Here is a 25,201-nt window from a genome sequence, read left to right as displayed (position 1 = left end):
TTCATTCATAGCTGTCTCTAATTATGTTTTCCTGTGTTTGACCATCAAATAGACGTCATCTTGTCATTTAAAACTTACATTATATAATAATTGCTCAACCTTTAAATCAATTAGTGGGTATCTCTCCAAGTCGTTCACTTCCCATTGCACAACTCTTCCCTTTTTCATTAATACCGTGTGGCATTTCTGTGTTAATTATGTGTGTGCATTTTTTAATCAGCTTGACATTATTGGTGTAATATTTAATGTAAATTATACAACTGGCGATGTAATTTTAAAATAATTCCAACGTTGCAACAACTGAACTCGAATTAAAAAAAAAAAAACCGTTTTGTACAACTATAAATGATATTTTTCGCAGCTATTCAAATTTTATGATTGCACAGTTACCTTTTTTATTTCTCATTCTCCATTGCGTATGCAAATTTCCACAATCAAAAAAATGCAGTTTTCTTTAAATAAAAATTATCCTGTTTTTCATGTTAATTTGCCGTCGTTGTTTGTTTGAATATTTTACGTTGCTCGAATTGAAAAACCTGACAACCCTTGCTCGCTTTAACCCCTTGCCCTAACCGCACTTGAGCAACTTTATTGCATAAATGTGGTGATTTAATTAATATGCTTAATGAGTTGCAATTAAACACACATAAATATCGAACAACAACAAAATAACAAAACATCAGAAAATATAATGACAAATATAAACAAAGGAAATTAGTCAAAGAACCACAAAACCAATGGCATATAATTAATTAAGGGAAAAAAAGAAAATATAAACAACTAGCGTGTTTAACCCAGTTTTGTATAGGTTAATGTAACATAACATCTTAAGGAGGATTTCAAATTAAGTTATTATCATATAAGTTGATTAAGCATGTTCCGTTCAACATTTAGCCAGAAAGTTAATTTTTTCCAATAATCATGCCTCGAATCCAATACAACTTACAACAATTTTGGTTGCAGACAAGTTGAAGTGCTTAACACAGATACAACTCTGCATATGGCAATCAACGAAATTGATTAAAGCCGAAATGGCAATCGGTGGTGTAGACCCAGGAGTCACCAAGGATTTTCTGCATATTTTCAACTAGGTACAAGTGCAGCCAATTGACAAAATGGTCGCTCCCAAAGCACAGTCAGCCTCGTGTGTGTCTTTTACGTCGTTCACTGCATTGCATTTGTGGAAGGAGGGAAATTGGGGGTATAGTATATACCAACCAAATAAACTCAGCTAAACCAAAACCAAAATACAAATCCAAAACTATGCAACTCAATTGCAGTATGGGCCACAAAGCTTTGCCCTTGCTCTCGGCCAAAAACCAAACTATTTTTCGTTTTATTTTTCAGAAGACGCCCGCTGGGTTGGGCACAGGCACAGGCACATCATCAATATGAAACATGGGACATGCATAATCGGCTGGATGGTTCCCAGTGCGATGCATTTATGCGTTGCTGTAGGAAATCCCGTCCAGACAGGAATTTCAAAATGCTGGCATGCAAATGCACCGACTACTGATCTGTTCAGTATGAGTGGATAAGTGAATGATGAAGTGTGGGGAGTTAGACTACTATATGGGAGAGTCAATATCCATTTGTTGGAAATTCTCTTTGTTTTTGTTATTTACCGGTGGTTAGCAAAATAATAAAAATCTGAATGCTAGGCCTTGCTATGAGTCCACATAACAAAAAAGAGATTAAAGTTAATTGGAAAGTTCTTAACTGCCTGCCAAGGAAAATCCCTTTTTCCCCAATTCACCTGAGCCCAGGGAATAATACCGTAACCGGTATCGGAACCGTCAACCGAAACTAGCCCTTTGAAATTTTGCAAATTCAAGATTTTAAATCTCAAGCTTTCACTTTTAATCAACTAGTTATAACGTTATTAGTATAAAACGACACTTTAAACTTGATTCTGAGGCCATTCATTTTCTTGTAAAAAATCATGTCAAAATTAAGAAATATTTTGACTTGTAAAGTTGCTAGGTCAGAGGCTTGAGCAACTTTTAACTGTCATAAATTTGTTAAAACTCAACCGATTTTCAAACGGAATGTCATTTTGATCATGGTTTGGCATCTTTATTCATTCTGTGTTAAAGTTTTGTTCATTTAGAAAATTTTTTTTTTTTCGTCTATCAAAGCCATGGTTCTATGTTGAAATATTTTGACTTGTTAAGTTCCTACATCAGAGGCTTGAGGAACTTCAAACTGTCATAACTTGGGCAAAACTGTACCGATTTTCAAGAGGAATGTGATTTTGATCATGTCTTGACCTCTTAATTCATTCTGTATTCAAGTTTTGTTCGTTTAGAAAAAATAATTATTTTCGACCAAGATTCGATTTGGATGGTAAGAGGGGACCCTTTGAAATTTTGAAAATTCAAAATTTTTAAACTCAAGTTTTCACTTTTAATCAACTCCTTATATCTTAATTAGTATAAAACAACACTTAAAATTTGATTCTGAGGCCTTTCATTTTCTTGTAAAAAATCATGTCAAAATTAAGAAATATTTTGACTTGTTAAGTTGCTAGGTCAGAGGCTTAAGCAACTTTGAACTGTCATAACTTTGGCAAAACTTTACCGATTTTCAAGCGGAATGTCAGTTTGATCATGGTTCGGCCTTTATATTCATTCTGTATTCAAATTTTGTTCATTTAGAAAAATTAATTATTTTCGACCAAATTTCGATTTGGATGGTAAGGGGGGACCCTTAGAAATTTTAAAAATACAAAATTTGAAATCTCAAGCTTTCACTTTTAATCAACTCCTTATATCGTAATTAGTATAAAACGACACTTTAAACTTGATTCTGAGGCTTTTCATTTTTTTTGTAAAAAATCATGTAAAAATTATGAAATATTTTGACTTGTAATGTTGCTTAAACAGAGGCTTGAGGAGCTTCGAACTGTCACAACATTGGCAATACTTTACCGATTTTCAAGCGGAATGTCATTTTGATCATGGTTTGACCTCTAGATTTATTCTGCATTTAAATTTTATTTAATTCGTTCAAAAAATTTTATTTCTCTGCATATAGATATTTACTTCGATGTCATAATAAGTATAAAACGACACCTTATCATTTTACCGAAATAGTTGTTTCGGAACGTTCCGGAGCCGAAACCGTAACTTGTGTTGGTTTTGGTTTGATTCTTTGCTTCAGTCTGCATAATGTGGCATCAAATCTTTCACCAATTGGAGAATTACGAATATAAAATATTTGATTGACCAAAGCTAAGTCTATAAAAGTATAATTCCATTTATTTTCCGATATTATCTGCGTTTCAAGTAAATTGGGGATTAAATGGCGATATTTAAAAATATTTATTTATTCAACAATAACTATGTACTTACATTCGAGAACAATATCAAAACTCATGTCATGCATAATTATTATTTAATAAAGCTCTTAAACCTCTCCTTAATACAAAAATCAAGTCATTCAACACATTTGAGCTCATTAAATCGCTCACAAGCAAGGTCCTAAAACTTCCCTTTCTTCCGCCTTCTCCTTCCCTCTCCCTCTCACTGTCTGCTTACACTGCTATGTGCGTATGTGTTGATTAATTAATGCAGCAAATATTATGTCCTTTCACTTGCTCGCATTCAACGACATGTCCTCACGCGAATATGGAAAACGTGCCCAATGCTTTGTTTATGTTTATGAGCAAATCCTTCGACTGCAATATAAACGCAACTCCCACTTGTCAGGACGTCACCTCGAGAGCGACACAACTTGATCCATGTCGTTGTAGCTGTCCGTTTAGTGGTGCGTGGTTGGACAATGGAAAGCCACGCAACTGTCAATTAATTTGACACTCGTCATGGCAAACATTTGTACAGGGACTAACAGACCGACAAACCAAAAGGGACAGAGACAGAGACAGGCAGAGAGAGACAGGAGATGTTATGGTAATTTGTCTTTGGCAGGCAATGTCAAAATTGTATGTAAAGACAAGCAACAACAACAACAGCAACAACAAACAGCGAATGACGGCGTACATGTAATTAATATTTGATATTTGTGTTGACAGTCATAGATTCGCAACTATGACTCTGGCCTAAAAAGTCTGTAATTATCTGCTGATGATAATTAACCGATGTGTGACCTTAAAACTTCTGACACGCTCACCTTCGGGCGAATTTCAAGGATTACAAACTCGCACTCTCAGTCGTCTGCCTTTATACATAGAATTAATGTAATTTGCGTATACGAGTATGAAAGCGCGTATGTGAGGGAAAGTGGAAAAAGGGAAATTATGGCAATGATGGAAACGTGTTGGTTTTGTGCAAAGTTCAAATGAGATTGCTGTAAGGCACGTTGTCGGAAATATGCTAATGAAATCAGGTTTACAGCTCTTCTATGCTCACTGTTTCCACAACCTTCAACTGGTTCTCAATCATGTAAGACATCTCGCTAATGAGCACGTCTTGGCTTATCAAGGTTAATTCTGACGAAACGAAGACAAGCTGAAAGTGAAATGCCAAGTAAATTTCAAAAATAAAAGTAAATGTTTTGAAGAAAGTTAAAGCAAGGAAACAGTTTCTTTAGTATTTATCAAGTTATTGTTATGAAAAACATAAAAACATGATTTTCTTTAACTTTATGTCTCTATCACGATTATGTTTTACTGTGAAAAATTTGTACTGTGCTTGCATTAATTAAGTGCAGTATAAATACTTTTAGCTACGACTATTCTACCTACTCAATTTCACACTCCCTCTTTTAATCTCTCTTTTCGTTGCTTTGGCGCAGAGCTATCGCAAAGATTTGTAACTTTTCGCATTTTGTTAAAGTTTGCAAGAGTTAAAATGCTACGCTTGACAATTATACACAGAGAGAAAAAGGCATACTTAAAATTAATACGATTCTTATAAGCTTCAAACTTCTCGATTTCAGTAATTTAAATCTTACTGAGAGTTCAAGCTTGAAATTGCGCTTTTAAAGTCAAACAGTCGTAGACACCCCAATGATAAACTTATTCGCACCCTTATACAACTACGTAAGTTCAAAGTAAATTACTACTTTGACATCTTCTCCGCGTTTAATTTAAAAGCCGTCTTTCATCTCAATATTTCTGATAAAATTAAATTAACGTAAGAAGTTCTTTTACGTGTGTATTGGTTAGCTTCAGCATAATAAGACATTTTTTCAGATCTCAACAATCCTTGGGATGTTAAGGAAATTGCTCCGGATGGAAACTGCTGATATCTTTGCTAATGCTGATGAAGTGCAGATTTTGCCCAAAATTACTTGAGAAATTTATTATTGGCTTAAGCGTGGCATACTCAAGGCTGTCGTTGGGCGTGTCAGGCGTGCACTAAGTGCATTCTGAAGGAGAAACGTGAGTTATGTGCACAGAGTTGCACCGAGATGAAAGGAGGCAATATATAGAGAGACAAAATGGATAGACAAGCGGAGCAAAGTCTTTTTTTTTTTAGTATTTTCAGTCAAAAACTATAAAAATGTATCTGAGAACTGTGTTTCTGCGAGGCTTAAGATTTAAAGCTGTTGCTATATTCACAATTAATTTTAACTGTGGCCTTAAAATCATAAAACAAATAAAAAATAATTATTCTATTTATTAATCAACAATTCTTCAACAAAGGTTGTGATTAAGCTTTAATTATAAGATTATCCTTGGTGTAAGCTACTCCTTGTAGTAGAAATAAATTAATAATCGAACTTTGTAATCATAGATGTGCTTGCATTCAATTTTAAGATATGTATTTAATCAACGTAAATATGAAAACACTTGCTTTTAGTGCGTGGCGTAGAGAGGACCGAACACAGTGGGATAATCAGGAAAAATGATTAAAACTGACGCTGACGTTGGTCACAAGCTGTTGCAGTAAAGCAATTTGGCAAAAGTTTCTTTTTTCCAACGCGCTTTGGATGGCAGACAAGTCGACAGGAAGTGCAGGAATCGCTTGACTGTCGAACAACTCGTTCGAAATGTTGGAGTCGTTCTCGCCAGGCTGCCAATTTGTCCACATGCTCCTCCTGGTCAAAAGTGCAGCCACAAAACCCATGATTTTGTGTGTGTGCGTGTGTGTGTGTGTGTGTACGTGTGTGTATTTGCCTCTGGCTTCAAATATTTTTCGAAAAGCGTATAATAATTTTCACAGGATATGAAAAAACTTTGTTGTTGGCGCTTCCGTTGTTGCTCGGACCAGCAACCTGCAACCGACGATGTCTATATATATATATATATGTGTGTGTGAGAGTCTGAGTGCGTCTGTGTGTGTGTGTATGCGTGTCCTGCGGCGCACCATTTAAATGCATTGTTGTTGTAGTAATTGGACAAGTCAGTGACTTAAGTGGCGGCAGCAGCCACTTCTGCAACTTGCAACAACAACAACAATGATGACACTACACTGCACTTATTAACACGTGTGTGCAAGTGTGTTTTTGTGTGTGTGTGTGTGTGTGAGAAAGTCTGCTGTGTAGCTAACTTCTCGAATTTTGCTAATTGCAATTGTTATTATTGTTGTTGTTGTTGTGGTTGTTGCTGTCAGTTTCACAGTCTTCTTTTATATGTTATCGCATTGTCTCTTTACTCAGATTTTCCTGCAAAATATGAAATGGCCCTTTTAATTAAAAACATGAAACAAATTTAAGTTAATGCTGTCGCATAAATGCAAACACTCAGAGTCAAGCTAATTCCAACTGTCATTAGTTATTACATTCAACATAAATTTCGAAATAAATTTACGACTTTTATTTTGATAATGTTTGTTTAAAAGGAACAATTTTTTAAAAAACAGATATTGATTAGTTTTCTGTACAGAAAGTCTTTTTGTTCACATTTCTTCAGATTAGCTTCTATTACTTTAGAAAATCGATGCCTTTGGCGGAAAATGTTGTTTGAAATTATTTTTGGGCGTCATAATATTCTGTACAGAGTATCTATTTGTCAAGTCGTTTCGACTGCAGCTCCAGGTAAAACCAACATACACAAAATCATCTTGTGTGTTTTCAAAAATTCGACTTGAAGCTGGACGTAAGCAACCCTTCTATTTCACAGAATAAGTAAATTCAGCACGTAAAAATGTGTCTATACCGTGTGCCTTTCAATTGAAGTACTCCTTTTGGCTTGTCGAGCACTTATGGAGATGGTAAGGCCATGATGGCTACAGTTTTATCATTTTTCAAAATGCATTTAATTTCGTTCCATTTTGTCGCATTTTAGTGCTCTCGTCGTTGGCTCCCTTTCCGACTGTCAAATAGACGGGAAAAGTTGCGAAACTTAATTTGCAAAAGTGCTGCATCGCCAGTTGGGGGCGGGAGGAGGCGTGTTACTGTTAGTGTTATCGTGTGAGTCAAAGGCACGAGTTAGACAAGTCATCAAATAAATCCCTTTTAGGTATAAAGTTCTTTACTTACTTCTTTTGGTTGTGTGTTCCTTCCTGTACTGCTCTGCTCTTCTTCGTCGTTTTTTTTTAAATTTTTTTACCCTTCAGTTGTTTGGCCAGGAATTCGGCTTTGTTTGCCATTCGCATTGAAAAGGCAAGAACTGCGCAAAGCTCATCTTCCTTTTTCCTCTCACTACTTCTTTGACTGACTTTGATTAGTTGCATATCCTGCAGCACTGTTTAAATTTGTTGGATAATCATATCATGTCTGCATCATTTACTCTCTTGTTATCAAACTAGGCATTATAGTCAATTTAGCAAACACTATAAATTTGTGAAAGCTTAAAATGCTTTATTGTGCATAATGTTGATGCGATAACATTTAATTGCCGTTCTGCTAGCTATTGATGATTCTCAATAAGTATCGATTATGCAGTGTTCATGAGTAAATCCACTAAGTCACTGCAGTGTACTCATTTGTCTCATTCCAGTCAGCATTCAAGCGGATATTTGTCGAGCAAACTCAATTGATTTTCCAGACATTGTCATATGATGCTTCTTATGTAGCTCAAGGTGACTCAGTCTCCAGCTTAGATTTGGCTATGGGTTGTTGCTTCATGGCTCATAAGCCACAAAATGCATTTCTAGCAATTTCCTTTATCCGAGTTGTTTGCCGTTGGCCCATTTTTATGGCACATGGTGCATACTTTACGGCGCCTGTGCATCATCTTGGCAAGCACTTCATCTGCTTAGTTTTTGTAACCGCAGCCTTGACTCGAGCTTTCCCAGGAAATCATTGCACCCAACAGCGGATATATGAATCACTCCATTTCTCTCTCTCCCTCTCTCTCTCTCTCTCTTTCACTCTCTTTCTTGTTCTTTCATTGAATCGCTCACACATCGTTCGCTTTCTTTCAGCTGTCTTCGGCACTTCAGTCGCCGCTTAAGTTGCACAAAATGTAATACATTTGATTGCACTCATGTTCGAGTTCTGTTTCTAAAGTGGCTGCCTCAACGAAAGAATAAAGTGAATCGGATGCCAGACCATGCACCCGCCATCTTAACCAATCCTCCTCCACTTCCTCCCATCAACATACAACATATTTTCTGACCCGTTTCTGCCCTGGGTTAGTTGCCTTGCTTCCGGCCCGTCAGGTTGCGTGTTCTCGATTCCTCCGGCTGTTTGCCATAGCCGGATTTCGGTGTGAGTACATGTGAGTGTCGTTGAGGGTATGTGAGTACTCATGTATGTAGCTTATATGAGCTTGAAAATGCTCTAAATTGATATATCTGCTAACACATTGAAAGTCACGGCAACAAACTGCATTTTGTTGATTGACCTATTTCTGAACCATCTGAATTGAAGAGCTCATCCAGAAGATTCAATAAACTACAACTAAAAACCTATAAATAAGATAATAATATATTTTAAGTTTTTCTGTCGTCCAGTTAAATTTTGTTTAAGAAACTGCTTCTGTGTTGCCAGAAATAATAATAATAACAAACTTAATTAATAAAATCATATTCTTAAGATAGATTTTATGAAATATTTGTAATATTTAAGCAACCAGAAACGTTCTTCATAATTTTTAAAGCTAACAGACTTGCTTTTTTATTCGTTGTTTATACTTTGTACTCCATTTTGCATAATATAATATTAATGAACTCAAAGTTGCTGTCATTTTGCTGCACTTGTCTGATTCTGAATACGGCTAGATGACAGGGCGGTTTATAAGTGGACATTAATAACCATTAAGGGCATCCGCTCTGACTGCTGCACATCATTCACAATTAAACCACATTAGGGGCGTCCATCAGGTTCAATCAAAACTGACATGCCAAGTGCCAAATGGCCAAGTGCATGGGCCTAAACGACTGGCAGCCAACAAAAATGTCCTGTTACCCGTCTGTCCCCCCTTCTAATGGACTTTAACCGACGCGCTGCGATAGGTCGGCAGTTGCTGTCATTAACCCAGGGCAAAGGTTGGAGAATTTCCGTTAAAGTCGCCGTCGGCAAAGGACAACACGAGAACTCAAATGGAGTGCAGGACTCTAGGACTAGGACTAGGACTATCATAGGGAACATGCTAATAGCTTTGAACTTTTCACAAATTACAGGCCAAATGGTTTCAGTTCGCTGCCGTTGTACTGTTAATTACCGTTATTGAACTTGTTTGATTGGCGCAAGTTGAAAAGTTACCGTGCTGACCACATACTCATACTCATACTCCCACTCATATGTAGTTGTAGTTGTGAGTTGTGAGTGCCACAGGTTGCATGCAACGTAGCATTTGTAAAGTAAATACGATCCATACACGTTTGGCAGCTCACTAACAACTGCGATTGCATTGCCAGCTTATAAAACTGATGCTGAACTGCAATTAAGCGTCGAGTTGTTTGCACTGCATTTACACAAGTTTATTCATTGGCAGTGCCTGCTTTTCACATTCGGCATTCCGGTATTTGGCCGCTGTATACATCTGTGTTTACCACTTCGATAATTGTATTAAATTGCATGGCTCAAAGGGAGCGAAAAGGACTGAAAGTCACTGCATTCGTTCTCGGCGTATGTCGAGTGTCCATGCTCAGACTTTATTCATAATTTATTCACAATTCAGTTCAGTTCCTTTCTTCTTTTGTCCTCCACTGTACGTATATACACGTAAAATGCCAACAATTGACAAAAGCTGGCCATAACAAGGCAAATAACTAAACAAAAGAAAACAAAACACCACAAAATTGTGGATCTGTTTATTGTGGTTGTTCATGTTTGCTGGTTGCTGTTGTTTTGCAGTCATCAAAGTCTCGTCGATATTTTTGCTGGCCCATTAAGATGGAATTGCTGTAATACTCTGTTATTGTTTATAGAAATCAATGAACTTATTGATTATTTAATTGATTCTTATCAAAAATATTTATATATATTATATATTATATTGTATGATATCTTCTCCCTGTAAAATATTATAAATAGCCACATTTTATTTTAAACAACTTTGCTTTTATTTCTATATACCATTTGATTCTTTTTTTTACAAGCTAGAAACTTGAGTCACTCTTTTTAAGTTTTTCGTTGCATAGAGATTTAAAAGAGCTAAAGTTGCTTTTGCAGTTTGCAGCTCTAGCTTGGATATACAAGTAAAGTAAAACTTTCGCATAAAAGTGGGAAAATGTGTTGAAGCGTGTGAGATCAGTGCTAAGTCCCAAGTAATACCAGCAAATGATACCAACTTAAAATGAGTGGAAACACAAATACTTTAAAAAGCTAAGAGTTCTCAAAAATGGTCGTTCTCAATAAATTATGTTCAGTTTAAGAATTAAGTAAAAAAGACATAAAATGAGATGTAAAAAAAAATAAGAGTCAGCAGATTCTATTAAATCAAATCAATAGCTTGGCAAAAAAAAAAACTGCGATCATTTAAATACTTTAAAAATACGTTTCAACCGCATACTTGCTAAGAAATCTTGATTAGATGCTTGGAAATATATTTCTTGAGCAACGCCAATAAAGTGCAAAGTTGTCCTCTCAAGTTTATTCAATTTCTCTTCCATGTGCGTAAATTTTTATCTTAGCTGGCACGAATTCGATTTTATTTTACTTTTTATTTCTACTTTGCTTCAATTTACAAAATTGAATATTGACAAACTCGATTCACTCACACATGGCAACAAGGACCAACCGCCACTGTTACAGCTACATTCCAATCAGCGTGCCTTTGTCCCACACACGTTATGTAAGTCATCGAGTTAGCTGTAAGACAATAAGCCGATTGTCAAGCACATGAAAGTGGCAGCTACTTCCCACTAACTAACTAGCTGCTGCTCGCAGCGTACAATGGGATAAAATTAAAAATATAGTTTAAAAACAATTGCATTAACTATTATTTTATTTATGTCAAATAAACATAGTTTTAAATTATATCCTAGGATCATATAAATATTTACTAATTAGTAATTTATTTTACAGCTGGTTGCTTGTAGTGCATTGGCTAAAACAATAATTCAGTACACAAAAAATACAGTCAATTTTCAATACAGTTAATTTAGTTGAGAATTGACAGTATCGAAATGCCCGGACTAGACAGCAACTGTTTTTAAATTGTGCTTTCATCCACGTATCAAATTTTCATCAGCTTCTCACGTCACTGGCTTTGTTTTTATTGCTTTTCCCTAAGCTTAAGCACACTTATATGTCTTGCCATGCCCTGCATTTTATTTAAATATAAAAATTGTCGGTTTTCCAGTGATTTTTATGCGACGATGTTAAGCTTAACTACTTACCACATGCTCATTTATATAAATTTATGTACACACTCACACAGCTAGTTGGCCTCTCTAAATAGCAATCCCACTGCATACTGCATAGGGACTTACATACATATATATATATATACAGAAATGGAATACATAAGACAACTGCTCCTTTGTGGGTCATTTAGTTGTTGCCTCACGCGTGCGTTTCATTTCGCTACCCTATGTCTTGTATCCCACCCGGCTGATTACCACTCACATTCCATCCACACTCCTTGACTTCACTCCTCTTCACTCTTCTGCCAATGACTTGTTTGTGCTCTTAATTTTTTTTTGCCAACTTTGCAGTTTCGCAACGTTTTTATATGATTTTTATACTTACGTGATATATTTTTCTGATGCGCCGTCACAGCCTTCACTGCTGCCGCACTTTTTATTATCAGCGTTAACATCAGGCAATCTTCCCAGCTACCCCCTACCCCTAAAACGTTTGTGTGTGTGTGTGTGGGTGGCTGAGTATGTGTGTATGAGTCAGTGCCTGTCTTTGTCTTTCTGCTGTATTCAATTTTATTTATTGATTTTTTATATCTTTTTGTGTTATCGGACTAAACGTGAAATGCGCTCGATTTACAGTTTTTTCTGGTTGGCAACAATTGTGGCTACTTTAAGCCCAAGCCAAGGCCCAACCGTGGATCTTTTTTGTCCATGAACTGATCCAGTTTACGCCAGAATTCCATTATTAGCTCTTTGTCATATGTACGATCGAATTCGTGCAAATGCAGCACATTGAGATTAAGGGCCTCCAGTTCTCGATAAATCGGATTTCCCAGGAAGTGAATGTGGAAGGCGCACACATTGCGACAGATGGTAACGGGATCACCACGATAGGGCCAGCCAACGAACTGGATGTGGGGACTCAGTACGAATACGGCCACAACTTGTCCCCACTCCTCAGCGGACAGACCTGCAACATTATCGATAACTCGATATTGCTGCTGCTCGCCGCGATGAGTGCGATAAATGATGACTTCCTCCAGAAGCCTTAGATTCGATCTTCGCATTTCACTCGGCGGTACAAAGCGAAACGCCTGCAACAGCAGCTGCACATTATGAAGCGATACCAGACTAAGTAATTCCGATGGAACCACAATAATCCGCTTGCGGGTCAATCGAACACCACCCGTAGGATTGGCTTGCGATAGTTGCCGTGCTTGCGGTCTGATGGAATTATGTTGAATCATGTTGTTGCCTAGTAGATTAGTCTCGAGTTTCAGCTCGCTTCCAGCCTTTCCACTTAACTTGGTTTGCTGTTCCTGCAAACGACGATTGTATTCCGATAATGTGATTGCTTGAGTGGGACGTGGCTGCTGCGGCTTGTCCACATTCTTTGGCAATAGCTCTGGCGGCACAACTGGCACCTCACGCAGTTTCTGTGGCTCCGGCTGCGGTATTGCAACTAACGGCTTAACAGCCGCCTCTCTCGGCTTGTCCAGCATGCAGCATTTTTGAAAATCATAGACACGAGCCAAGCAGCGCAGAACACCCGGCAGCTCCTTCTCGCCCAGAAGCTGCTCCTGTCGCGAACGATTCTGACGCTCACGTTCCATCGCCTTCATGGCAATTATATTTTTGTATTGCGTTTCCGATTGAACATCCTGGTTGCTATGCGCACTGGATTCATCCAGCTCTTCAACCTCTATGTCATCGAAATTGGCAACGCCTTGCTGCTGACAGAGGTTAAAGTAGTTGTCGGGTTTACCCTGCAGTTTGATGCGCTTCGGATTTGAATTCGAGTTAGAGGATCCTGCTTCTCTCTTATCAGAATCATTATTTTTATTCTTATGCTTCATCTTCGAAATTGCACTGCGTAACTGCACTTTTCGGTTTTGTTTAATAATGGCTGAATATTTTTGGGGATGCCAACTGAATTCAATGATTTTCCAATGACTTGCAATGTCACCGCTGTGAATGTCAGAATCAGCTGTTTTTTCATTTGGCTTTCACAACGGATTTGCAATTTCATACTCAGTAACTCTATTGCCGAAAAGCTTGGCAACCCTGCAGTATTATCGGCAACATATCGATAAGTGACCGAGCATATACTAGAAAGACAAATGTGTATAAGACATTTTGATCTCCCACTTATCGTTAGCGCTTTAAAAGGAGACAAAGTAAAGGCTTTAAAATGGTTATGACGTAACAAAATATTTTACATGAAAAAAATATAATAAATTTTGTACCCCTCCTGAATATTGAAATTGGTATGAAGATTACTAATACGTAATAAATAAATTAAAAAATGTTTATTTCACCTTTAATAATTGATAAAACCATTTACTCAGTAGCTTGTTGAAAAAGAACAATCGGTAAATGTGCTCAATTCATTGTGTAATGGCACTGTGCCTTAATTCAATAAACTATTATTGAACCAAGTTCTGTAGATGTCTTAAAGTTGCCGGAATTTAGAACTGCTATTGAACTCCAAGCTGCTGCAACTGGGCCGCATCATCAGGTTCTGGCTGAGCCTATTGAATCCTGCCAAACTGTAAACAGTCAGTCAATCAATTATGATATTTTATTACACATATAGTATTATCATAAGGTTACCATTTCAAATCAAGTGCTTCCGTTAGCTGTGAACTGTGTTCACTGATGCAACGAGTTTGGCGTTGTTCCTGCTGTATGGATGTCATTAGATTATCCAGCTCATCATGCAGTTGTCCATTGTAGAAGCTAACTAGTCTATTCATCGATTTATAGCTGCGTAATATCAGCTGTTGCAGCTCCAAGCCATTTGTATCAGTTGAAGTTGCCCTGGGCGTGCCAGAGTTAGCCATTTATACCTTGAAGTTTTTGGGCAAATTTTTTTTTTGGTTTTTTGTTAACCGAAATTTATATGGGGGAGATACTAAAACTAAAATAAAATGACAAACTACTCGATGTCAAGCATTTGTTAATAAACAAGACACATTAACAGGTAGAAAGAAAATTGGATAATATTCAGATATATTTCACAGAAACTAGAAATCACAATTGTTAGTTAACAGATTAAGGTTATTTGCCTAATAATATAGCATATCCTTTATTGTTTTAATAAATTACTTAATAAATACGTTATCTAGTAATTCATTTTGATATTATAAATAAAAAATATGTTTTGTTGGAATTTTTACATAAATTCATTAGCAACTCACAGCACAATTAATTTATTGCGTATTCGCACTGTTAAACGATAATTTATTTCGTCATATCCCAGCAGCTAGTTGATGTACAGCTTTGTTGCTTAACAGGATATAGAAAAACCCCGTGAGAGTGGAAAACTCACACGTAAATCGCAATACGGCACCATAGAGAGATGCAGATGCAGCAGATGACTTACTGCCACAAGCTCAAATGCCAACAGTCCCTTCATGGCTGCATCTTTATTACCTTGGCAGCTAAATTACTTTTGTTTCTGGGGCATATACAAAACAGATGACATATTCGGGCAACAGAAATATGGGCTATTTTGGGAAAATGAGTTCAGGAAAGAAATATAAACGAAATATCTTTGCAGATGTAACAAAATTAATTAAGTAGCATGTGAAAATAAGTGTAAACGTTTGTCAGACTAGAAGATACCTCTAGCTTTAAATTGTCATCGAGCTCAAGTCAATTGCGACTTGCAGCGAATTTCTTGAGTGGGCAGCAAATCAGAGTGTGACATCGAAATGTCTTCAATTGGAAATGACAAGGACTATGGGCAGCGACTGCCACAGTCTGAGAAATGGATGTGAAGTTGAGGAGAAGTAGTTGAGTTTGGTCAAACGGATATGAACTAAAGGAGCGTTGACTGGCAGTTGGAATGCCAAACGTTGACAATGAGGCTACATCATCGTCATGCCAACGTTTGTTGTTGTTGTCACAGCTGATGAGCTTGTTTTCAAGTGTCCACACACTGCACAGTACTATATGCAACGAGTACTTGTAGTAACGAGCACAGTTGAAGGTGAAGGTGAGCACTTGGTAGAAATGTAGTCGACTCCTTTGCTAACCTTTTCAAACTGTTCAAAGAACTCGGCAAGTTTATTCGTATCTTGAAATTCTTGTCGCGTCCACTTTCTGACTTGCTCATTTCTTAGAATTCGCTGCTAGCTTTTTCTTTCCACATTTTGATGTCTCTTTGATGTGCAACAGTTGCAGTTGAAGCAGTTGTCAACGTCGCAAAATGTCATCCGCAAATATCAAGCATACGTCATGTGGGCTATGCAGTAACTCAACCTTTTGGCCCCTACCAACGGCAAATCAATGAATATTTTATTAAATAACTTAAACCGAACGTTAACAACAGAATATACCATTTCTTATATATAAAATTATTAATTAAATATAATTATTTGCTGAGTTTGTATTATTTCCTTGAAGTATCTGGTATTTAACTATTATAAGTGGCTCTCAGCTTATTTCATACACTACTTTGACTTATTATTTAAATAAATTTCTCTTGTAATGGGCAAAAGATATAAATAAAATTGTATTGCATTTTAGCTTAAGCAAATAATTTTAATTTTATTTTAAATTTATATATTAAATGTGAATTAAGCAATATAGAAGGTAGTGTGTTAAAAAAGCTTAGAGCCACTGTATTGTTAATATGGAGAAGAGTACATTTTTCTTTGTAGATATATGTATCCATGCTTATTTAATTTACACTGTCGTGTCGTTCATAAGTAGGCCAAATTCGACAGCTTTTGAACGTGTCTCTCATCTGTTGCTTGCTGACAACTTGGAGCTGGCGACAGCAGCATGACTTTTCCATTAAGGCAGCTCCAATTCTGCGGCTCCGTCTCTGTCTCCGCAGCTTATGCAGCCAATCAAGGAGTCAGCCCTGACAGACAGACAGGTGTATGTGTGTGTGTGTGTGTATGCTAGTAAATGCTTAACATTTGCAACTTGCCAGCTGCTGCGCTTCAAACGGAAATTACGACGTTCCTCTGCTTTTTACACCTGTCAGGCAAGAGAACCGTTGCTGTTGTTGCTGGTAAATAAAAAAAAAATATACACGTATGCAAATGTTTCACATAGCCACACACACTCACATACTGCACTCACACACATGACGGCAATCGTTCAAGCACACCAACTAAGTGTTTTTGAAATTACGGTAATTTATAACGAGGCCAGAAGCGAGTAAAATGTTTTTGCTGGCTGTAAGCCCAAAATGGCATAAAACTGCAATTGCAGTTGCAGTTGCAAGTGCAATTGCATTTTCAATTGCTAAAATGTGTTGCAATGTTCGGGTTCTAGCTGTAGCTTTAGCCTTGCCTCTGGCTGCCGACTGTGACTGTAGCTGTGGCTCTTGAGCGTTTGCTCAGTCGTGAGCAGAGTCATCTGACAACTGTTGGATCCTCTCCTCTTTTCTCCTCTCTTCTGCACAGTTGTGCGTCATCACTTGCGCCTCACATTGGCACTTAGTTCGTCAATTTTTGTTTTTGCTGCATTCTCCCTTGTGAACAGTCTTGTGTAAAACATTTTAAACTGCAGGTAACACACACACACACTCAGACACTCAGACATCGAGACATAGAGACATAGTCCTCTTGACTCCCAACTGAAAAACGTTACTAATTGTTTTGCCGCCAATTACGTGTGCAAGTGCGTGTGTCGGCATGTACTTATGTACATATGTCTGTGTGTGTGTGTGTGCGTGTTGGTATGTGTGAATTGCCCGCCGTTTAATGTATGAGAACAGTTTATTAAAATGTTTTAGTACCTGTAACTTTGTGCTGCCTTTTTGCACGTAATTTGCAACTTTTGCTCAATATTTAACATACATTTCCAAAGGACTTGAGTTAGAATGCCAGAATGTATGCTGTCTGGTAGGGGGTGGAGAAGCTGCCCTTGGGCGTTTACTATCTGCGGTTGAAAATGGTCTCATTTTAAATAAGATACCATTTCTGCTATGTAAACATGTATGAGCAACTTTAATTTGACTTCAAAACAAAATTATTATATGTATTTTTATTTGGTATTTCTTGAGATTGCGGCCCTTGATTTGGTCCTTGGGCAGTTACATTCTTTTTCATCCCATCAGACAGGGGTTGTTTGTATCCACATGGAGTGTGCCGGCCTATTAATGCCAACTGATTGAACCGAGCGAACGATCCGAGCCTATAAAGCATTCTCTCGTATATGTATTTAATATTTAGCCAACGTTTGTGATTATTTACGCCTGATAGGGACAAGGATGAAGTCGAGGACGAGGGCTGCCTGTCGGCACAATGACCCTTCAGTCTGCCTGCTTGCCTGAGTGTAAAAATGATTGAGTATCCCAGACTGTATGTGGATCAAAGTTTCGGATGGGCTATTGTATTTATACGAGGGTTGTTTTATAAGATAGAAAAACTTAATTTTAAATTGATTTTCTTTTATTTACCAACGTCGAACTATAAATTAATATAAATTTCGACTTGAACTTTTGCAAAATATTAAATAAAGAAATCACATAACAAATTCATGGGTTTTTTTAAGATTTATTGAATCACCCTCATACACAATATGTATATCTGTGTGTCTGCATATTTTGCTTAAACAATGACCCAGTCGAGTGATTTATTAAATTAAATTGAAATAAAATGAAATTCTATGTGTGCAAAAATACAAAGAAAAAATACAAATCCACAGTGAGCAACAAAATTGTAAAACTATTTAAATAGTTATTTAAAGATAACGTGAACTTAAGATTTTATTAGATATTATTATTAATCTGTAAACTTGTATTATTACTAAATCAGATACACTCAACTACATGCCATCCTGTTCCAATTTTACCTATGTCCAGTTAGTCTGCCAAAAAAGAATATCTTCTGAGTTGCTAAAATAATCAACGCATCAATAAATATATTTCCACATCAACGCATTGGGAATTGAAGTGAAGAGCGGGGAGTACTGAGGGAGTGAAGGGATGCGATTGGTTGGGTTGACGGCACGCTTAATGAATTGGAAAGTAATATGGAAAGCCTTACGGCTACTTCTTCATTTATTCCGGCGACCCATCCACTTTGATTATTGATTTTAATTGAAGCGACTGTCTTATTGGATTTGTGTGCATTCAGAAGAGTCTAATCATGGGAAGCCAAAATTAATAAGATTTTCTTTGTGTTTTTGCTTTATTTTCGGTTTTTCTTTTCTTTTTTTTTGTTGGTCAAGCGAATTAATTAAAGCACATAAAAAACGGTCGACTGCTGGGAATGCAATAAAAAATACTGAAGGATAGTTGCTGGAGTGCTTGGTAAAATAGATGCGACGAGGCAGTCACACAAAAAACTATTCCAGCCAAATGGCCAGTGAACCGGCGACACGAACCGAGCCCGGAATGGAGGCCCGGAATGGACTGGGCAACTGAGCAACTGGCCACAGGCACTGAGCACGCATCATTTAAGCGCAAAATTATAGCATACTTTTATGCGGCAGGTTATAATTCACAGTACGTGCGAAATGCAATTGTCCCGCAACTGCTCTTACCGAGAGCGAGAGAGAGAGAGAGAGAGAGAGACAGAGAGAGGGAGAAAAAGAGTGCAGCATGTTTGGGGCGTGACACAATACTGTGAAATTATCATTTTAATTGCGCTCTTCCCGCAGCAAAGTAGACAATATCCAACAAAGCAAACAGACTTGGTGATGCCCTACAAAAAACTGTTAAATAATTTGTAAATTTATTAAAATTAATATTCAATTAAAAGGGAAATGTAAAATATTATAAAAAACGATTATTTAATAAAATGTAGCTCATGTTAATGTCTGCCTGAAGGCAGTGTATTATCAAATCAACTGACTTACAGCGAAAATAAATAAATTATACCGCAGACGGCAGAAGCAATAGTAAAACACAACAACAAAATAGCTGCAATGACTTTTATTGCGCTTCAGTTCGTTTTATTTGCATTAATTCGGAACTGCGGCTAAGCCATCAAACAACAAGAGCAACAAAATGGATGCAAGCAGAAAAGTTGTGTTGCAAGTGCTATCTACGCCTTTATCCTTCCGACCTCCCTTGAACTTCTCGCTCTCTCCTGGCATGTTAAATGTTCACAAATTAAAAAGGCAATGGCGTCTAAAATGAAAACATGATAAACTCGAGTGCCATCGTCTGCAGTCTACTCGCAAAAAAATATTAAGTAAAAAAATAGAACAAAAAATAAAATAAGAAGCGGAAGTGGCAGGCGAAATTTGGTCACGTGCCCCTCGAACATTAGACTGAAGTTATTTACGTGCCTCGAACATTTTTGGCGTTTAATTCATGCTGAAGAGCATAAGTTGCAGACACACACACACAAGGACAACAAATGAAACAAAACGCAGGACATTGTTGGCATTTTGACTGTTCTGTTTGTTTGTTGTCTCAGCATTTTGTGCAGACCCAAAAACTGCAGAGTACCCAAAACCACTAAGTACTGACCCCTTGAATGACCTATCCCAAGAGCTCTGCAAAAATTAGACAAAAAATATAACTTACTGTTGATTAAGTAACTAATAAATAAATTTATCAAAATGATAGAATTAATAAATATAAGGTACATTTTCATTTTGCTGCTTTGTAAATCCAATAACAATGCGAACTAAATCTCTGTGACTGATTTATAAACACGAATAACTTAGCTGTTGGTAAAACAAGCTGCTGACCTTTTTGGCAGCATAACAAGGCCACATAAATAATGCGAGAGATAAGAGCTACCTTGAGATATGGAACCATTATATCTAAGAGTATTATATACAGCAAACGACCCAAGCAACTTTCACCATAAAATATGATGTTTTATCTATTTTTTTTCTCCTGGTAATGTGCGCGTGCTGAAGTGAGAAATATGAGAAAGGCACATGGCCAGCAAAGAGAATGAGAGACAGATATTTAAACCGAATAGAAGCGAGAGAGAGAGAGAGAGAGAGAGAAGAATGTTGATGCTGAGAACTGAAGGCATTCATTTCTATTAGGCTGTTGACTAGCAAGCTACTTCATTCCACTTTAAAACTCTGCCCAGCTTAAAGCAACTGGCAGTACAAAGACAAGAAGAAGAAGAAAAAGACAAAGTGGAAGATGGTCAGCAAAATTGGTAACTGGAATCGGGAAACTTTCTGCAAAAGGTGTAGCGCCGGCAAAAATTGTTTTAATTGGCGTCAGCCATTACAAGCAATTTGTCAAACTGACGACAGGCAGACAGAGACAAACACACACAATAACAAAGAAAGAGAGAGAGGAGAACAGTCAACGACAACAGTTGACAATTAATTTGAGACAATTGCAGAGCAGAGCAGTCAACACATACGAGTATGCCCAAAAATTGGCCAATTGCATCCACCTTGAACTCTGGCCCAGTTTCCTTTTTGTTTATTCCATGTCAACCTTATGGTTGACATTTTGTCCATCTCGCTGATATATTTATGAGAGTAAACGATAACTCTGTCTATAAGAAAAAGTCATTTAAATATTCGTATACGATTTAAATCCAAATTAAGTTATATGAAAGTAAATTAAATAGTTAACAAAACAAGCAATTTATTTAGTAGACAAATTTATCAGCCGCACTCGTAACATATTAATCAATTAATTTTCATGTGTCATCAGCTTCAAAAGCCACAAGTGTGAGTACAAACAAATGAATTGCTAGACAACTCGTCGGTTTATTTGGCTTGGCTTGAATTTGAAATAACAAAATTATTTTACAGCCCATTTAGAATCGATTAAAAGGCTTTTAGTTTAAATAGCAAATGAGCGGGAAAGGGCAAATAAGAGAAAATTGTGCAACACAAGCAACGTGCAGAGAAGTAGCAAAAATGCCAAAACGCGCACATCTTGCAGTTACACAGTGGTTGTTGTTGTTGTTAAGTATTTGCTGGTTTGCCACGCAGCCATTGCCACAAAAGCCGCACAACATGCCAGGCAAAGTGCAGGCACAGAGAGAAAGACAGCGCTATAGACAGAGATAGAGATAGAGACAGAGACACTGCCACGCCTCAACCTCAAACCTATACGCTTCGTTTGCATTAAGTGGCGGTTGGCAAAGTTGTCGACGTCATGGAACTTAAACAATGCACAGAAGCCAGCAGCAAGTGCAGCATGTACACACTGCAAATGCAGCTCCGTCCAGGTGCAACTGCAACGAGTGCCCCACACAGGTGAGCACCGCTAAGCGGTTCACTCAACGTACAGAGAGTCGTGTGGCGAACAGCAGCCTAAAGTGCTTCCTTTGACTGTTGACAAAGTGGCGAAGGGGCAAAGGGGCGAAGGGGAGCAGAGGTGAGGTAGAAAGGAAAGAGCGGAAAGCCAGTTGGCATTATACGTTAAGGACATTAACCTAATCAATGCTCAGTGCACGAGTATTTCACGCTGTGTCTTGCATTCCGTAAAACTTTGTCTACAGTGGAGCATCGCATGTGGGAAACTGGAATTAGCTACGATTTTAACTATTAAGCTAAAACAAAAATCTATTTAATTTAAAAAATAAAAAAAATATATGTTATAACTAACTTAATGCAAATAAATTAATAAACTATGTCAAAAAAAAACACTTTCTATAAAAACTCTGGTATTATTTAAATGTCAATTTGCATATTTATAAATCATTGATTTAAATTGGGCACATTTTAATTAGCATTGCATTTTCATGCTGATAGATACGAGCAGCACTTTTTTGCGATTCAACTGTTTTTTAGTGAGTACTTGAAATTTGCATAAAATAATATTATTGTTGGCAACACATGGAAATTCTCATCCGCCTCACAGACACACTGAATACGAGTGCATTAAATTACTGTTGACATAATTAAAAAAAGAAGTGAAGTGTGTAGGCAACACTGACAGGGCGACATTTCGAATGTAATGCAAGCGAATAAAAATACATGATATGTCGCTTAAATATTTGCATGGCAAAAAATAAAAATGTGCACAAACGAAAATGAAAAAGCAAAAAATAAAAAAAATCAATAACATTTGCTCGTTAAATGTGCCAGAGGCACACTCGTAACTGTTGCTCCCTTCCGCTACCGAGACTGAACCAACCGTAATAGGGAATCGATTGGCCAGCCTATAATCAGTCTGACATATAGTATTCGAATACGAGCATGTAATTATGTCAGCGCCTGATTGCCCAATACGCTCTGGGGCACGCGTGTGCCCGTCTTTTGTCAGTTTATGAAAATGCAATCGCAATTTTGCACAGCACATTGATAGAGTTGGAGTCGCGGATAAAATAAAGTGAAAAGCATGTATGCAAATATGTAAATATAAATCTATCGAATCGACAAACTGGTCCACTGCTCGAAAATATCATTTAGTGAAATTGCGTGAAGGGATGTGGAATAAAATTTCAGGAAAACTGATTGCAATAATTGCAAAAGTGAATTGATTCAGCAGTTGTTCATTAAAAACTGAAGATTCAGAATATAATATATATATATAAAATAATATGTGTGGCATATTCATATTGAGTTTAAAAAATATTAAGCGTACTGAACGATCAAAAGGCAAACTGCAAATTTCAAAATGAATTTTACAGTCTTATGAACACTATGAAAAAAAGTCAATCTGAGTATAATTAAAAATATTTCATTACTCAGCTACAGAGTTTAAATAAGTTGGATGATATTTGAATTGTAGTTTAATATAATATAATACAAGAACCGAATGTAAATTTCGGTCTTCATACTTTAAAAAAAATCGAGATTCTTAAGTAATTCCAATCGGTATTCTTTAGATATCTACATTAAATAGTTTTCATATGAACGTTCTGTCGAAAATTGAGTGCAGGATTCGGTAGGAGTATCAGATATCCGGGTGCCGAAGATAACCTTACGTTCTTGTTGCTTTTTGTACTAGCTGTGTCTACCATAACTTCGACTGACTAACGAGCAGCACGCAGCCAACAAGTTTAGCACCAAAACTAACAATTTTATTAACTGACAAATCACACTGAGGATGAGGAGCGGGAACAGGAGTAGGGAAACTGGAGCAGGGGGAACCGACGCGACGGGGCTCTTAGCGGAGCACCACAAGCAATTTATGCGCCGCAACGTATGCAACACATTTCGTGTATGTTGGAGAAATTCACACGCCCAAAATGCATGAGCCGCGCCCCTTTTTACTTTAGTCAACAATGCAATGCTTGCTTGTGTAGGTGGCAGCTTCATTAAATTTACATGCACATGGGCGGAGTTGATGCAACGGCATGAATTGGCCGGGCTTCTCTTGGCCTGTCCTGGAACAGCGAAGACGCTGTCAGTTTTGTGCAATTTCCGACGCAATCTTCATTTACAACTTAAGTTACAGCGCAAACAACTACAACTGTGTGTAAACAAAAAAGATACACAGATACACATAGAAATATGCAGCATCATCGTCCTTCTCCTGGCTGCCTATGTATGCATGATGTTAAGAAGTGTAGCAGGCCTTTAAGCTGTTGTGAAAACATTTCAACGCTGGCTACGTATGTACAATGTTCATATGTATAGTACACTCAAGGGCGTAGTCAGTATAGAAATTAGGGGAAAATAATATTTTTATTTACCGTGTATGATAAAATTCAAAAATAAAATGTGACATCAAAATGTCCCACATAATATTAATTTTATACTCATACGTTTTTGGCAGATTTTCGGTTAGTTTTCGGCTGGTTACTTTATTTTTTAAATAAGATATTTTAAATTCTCTCCACTCAAAAGTTTACTTTATTTTAAAAATTGTCCTGTCTACGCCCATGTATATATTCACTCATAAGCGTATCCTGCTGTGCAAAGGCTTCGCCAGAGCTCCAAAGTTATGCCTAGAGAAGAGTTCCATGGCTGTGAGTGCAAATTTATTAGTCGCATTGCATACTTTTGTGCGTTCACTTGAAAAATTACAATTTTAATTTAGCTGCAAACAGCGACGAAAACAAGGAAAGACACTAGACACAATGAATCCCTCTCTTAAATAAAGGTAAGCCTTCCCTTACCAGATAATCACTGAGACAAAGGCAAATGTAGGAAAATGACAATGGCCATGCAGCAAACCATGAACAGAGTATGTGTGTCTGCCTCTGCTTTTGATAACTTGCCACAGAGGTTGCGGCTGAGCCTAGATAACGGCTGTAGCTGACTCCCAGACACCGTGTGCTTATCAATGAACGTGATAGAGTAGACTAGACAAAAGACTGAGACTGAGACAGAGAATGCGGCTAATACTAAGACAGAGACAGAGACTGAGAGATGGCCTCCGTCTAAGATGAGTATTAATTACCATTTGAAAGCCTGTCATACACTTGTGCAAATTTATCAACACGAGACAATATGCAGAGTTGCCAGAGTGACATCGACTGGGGACAGGGGACAGGGGGAAGGGGGCAGGGAGGAGCTGCAATCAAGCAGGGACAGAACATTGTAGCTGTAGTCAAACAAAAGTAAAGCATGAAAATTGTTTTGCATGCCAAAGGATTTGCATTCATGCAAAATCGTTGCACTAGTCTAAATCTCAGTCTCTATTGAACTAACTACAAGTGCACCCATTTTTGGTGCCTTTCAAATTGTCATAAATGAATGCATGAGTCCGTCCTGTAAGCGTATGTACTATGTGAAATGTTTACACG

General features: G+C 37.3%; 2 protein-coding genes across 2 annotated transcripts in view; one reads left to right on the top strand and one right to left on the bottom strand.

Annotated features, from left to right (window-relative positions):
* The window catches only part of LOC117785349, a 99,170-nt gene that overhangs the window by 35,256 nt on the left and 38,713 nt on the right, over window positions 1-25,201 (top strand). The gene's annotated exons all lie outside the window — the stretch shown is intronic.
* On the bottom strand, window positions 13,895-14,508 carry LOC117785350. Its single transcript, XM_034623308.1, has 2 exons — window positions 14,214-14,508; window positions 13,895-14,149 (listed from the first exon to the last, which is right to left on the bottom strand). Exons 1-2 carry the CDS (start codon window positions 14,441-14,443, stop codon window positions 14,053-14,055), a joined length of 327 nt encoding a protein of 108 aa, XP_034479199.1. The 5' UTR covers window positions 14,444-14,508; the 3' UTR covers window positions 13,895-14,052.

This window comes from Drosophila innubila (genome assembly GCF_004354385.1).
Source record: "Drosophila innubila isolate TH190305 chromosome 2R unlocalized genomic scaffold, UK_Dinn_1.0 1_C_2R, whole genome shotgun sequence".
Classification (NCBI taxonomy): domain Eukaryota; kingdom Metazoa; phylum Arthropoda; class Insecta; order Diptera; family Drosophilidae; genus Drosophila; species Drosophila innubila.
The sequence above is the reverse complement of the archived record's forward strand: the minus strand, read 5'-3'. Positions and strand labels throughout refer to the sequence as shown.

Coding starts and splice junctions, on each gene's coding strand:
- LOC117785350 (XM_034623308.1), bottom strand. CDS start 14,443: ATGGCTAACTCTGGCACGCCCAGGGCAACTTCAACTGATACAAATGGC. Junction 14,150..14,213: donor GAAGCACTTGATTTGAAATG/GTAACCTTATGA, acceptor GACTGTTTACAG/TTTGGCAGGATTCAATAGGC.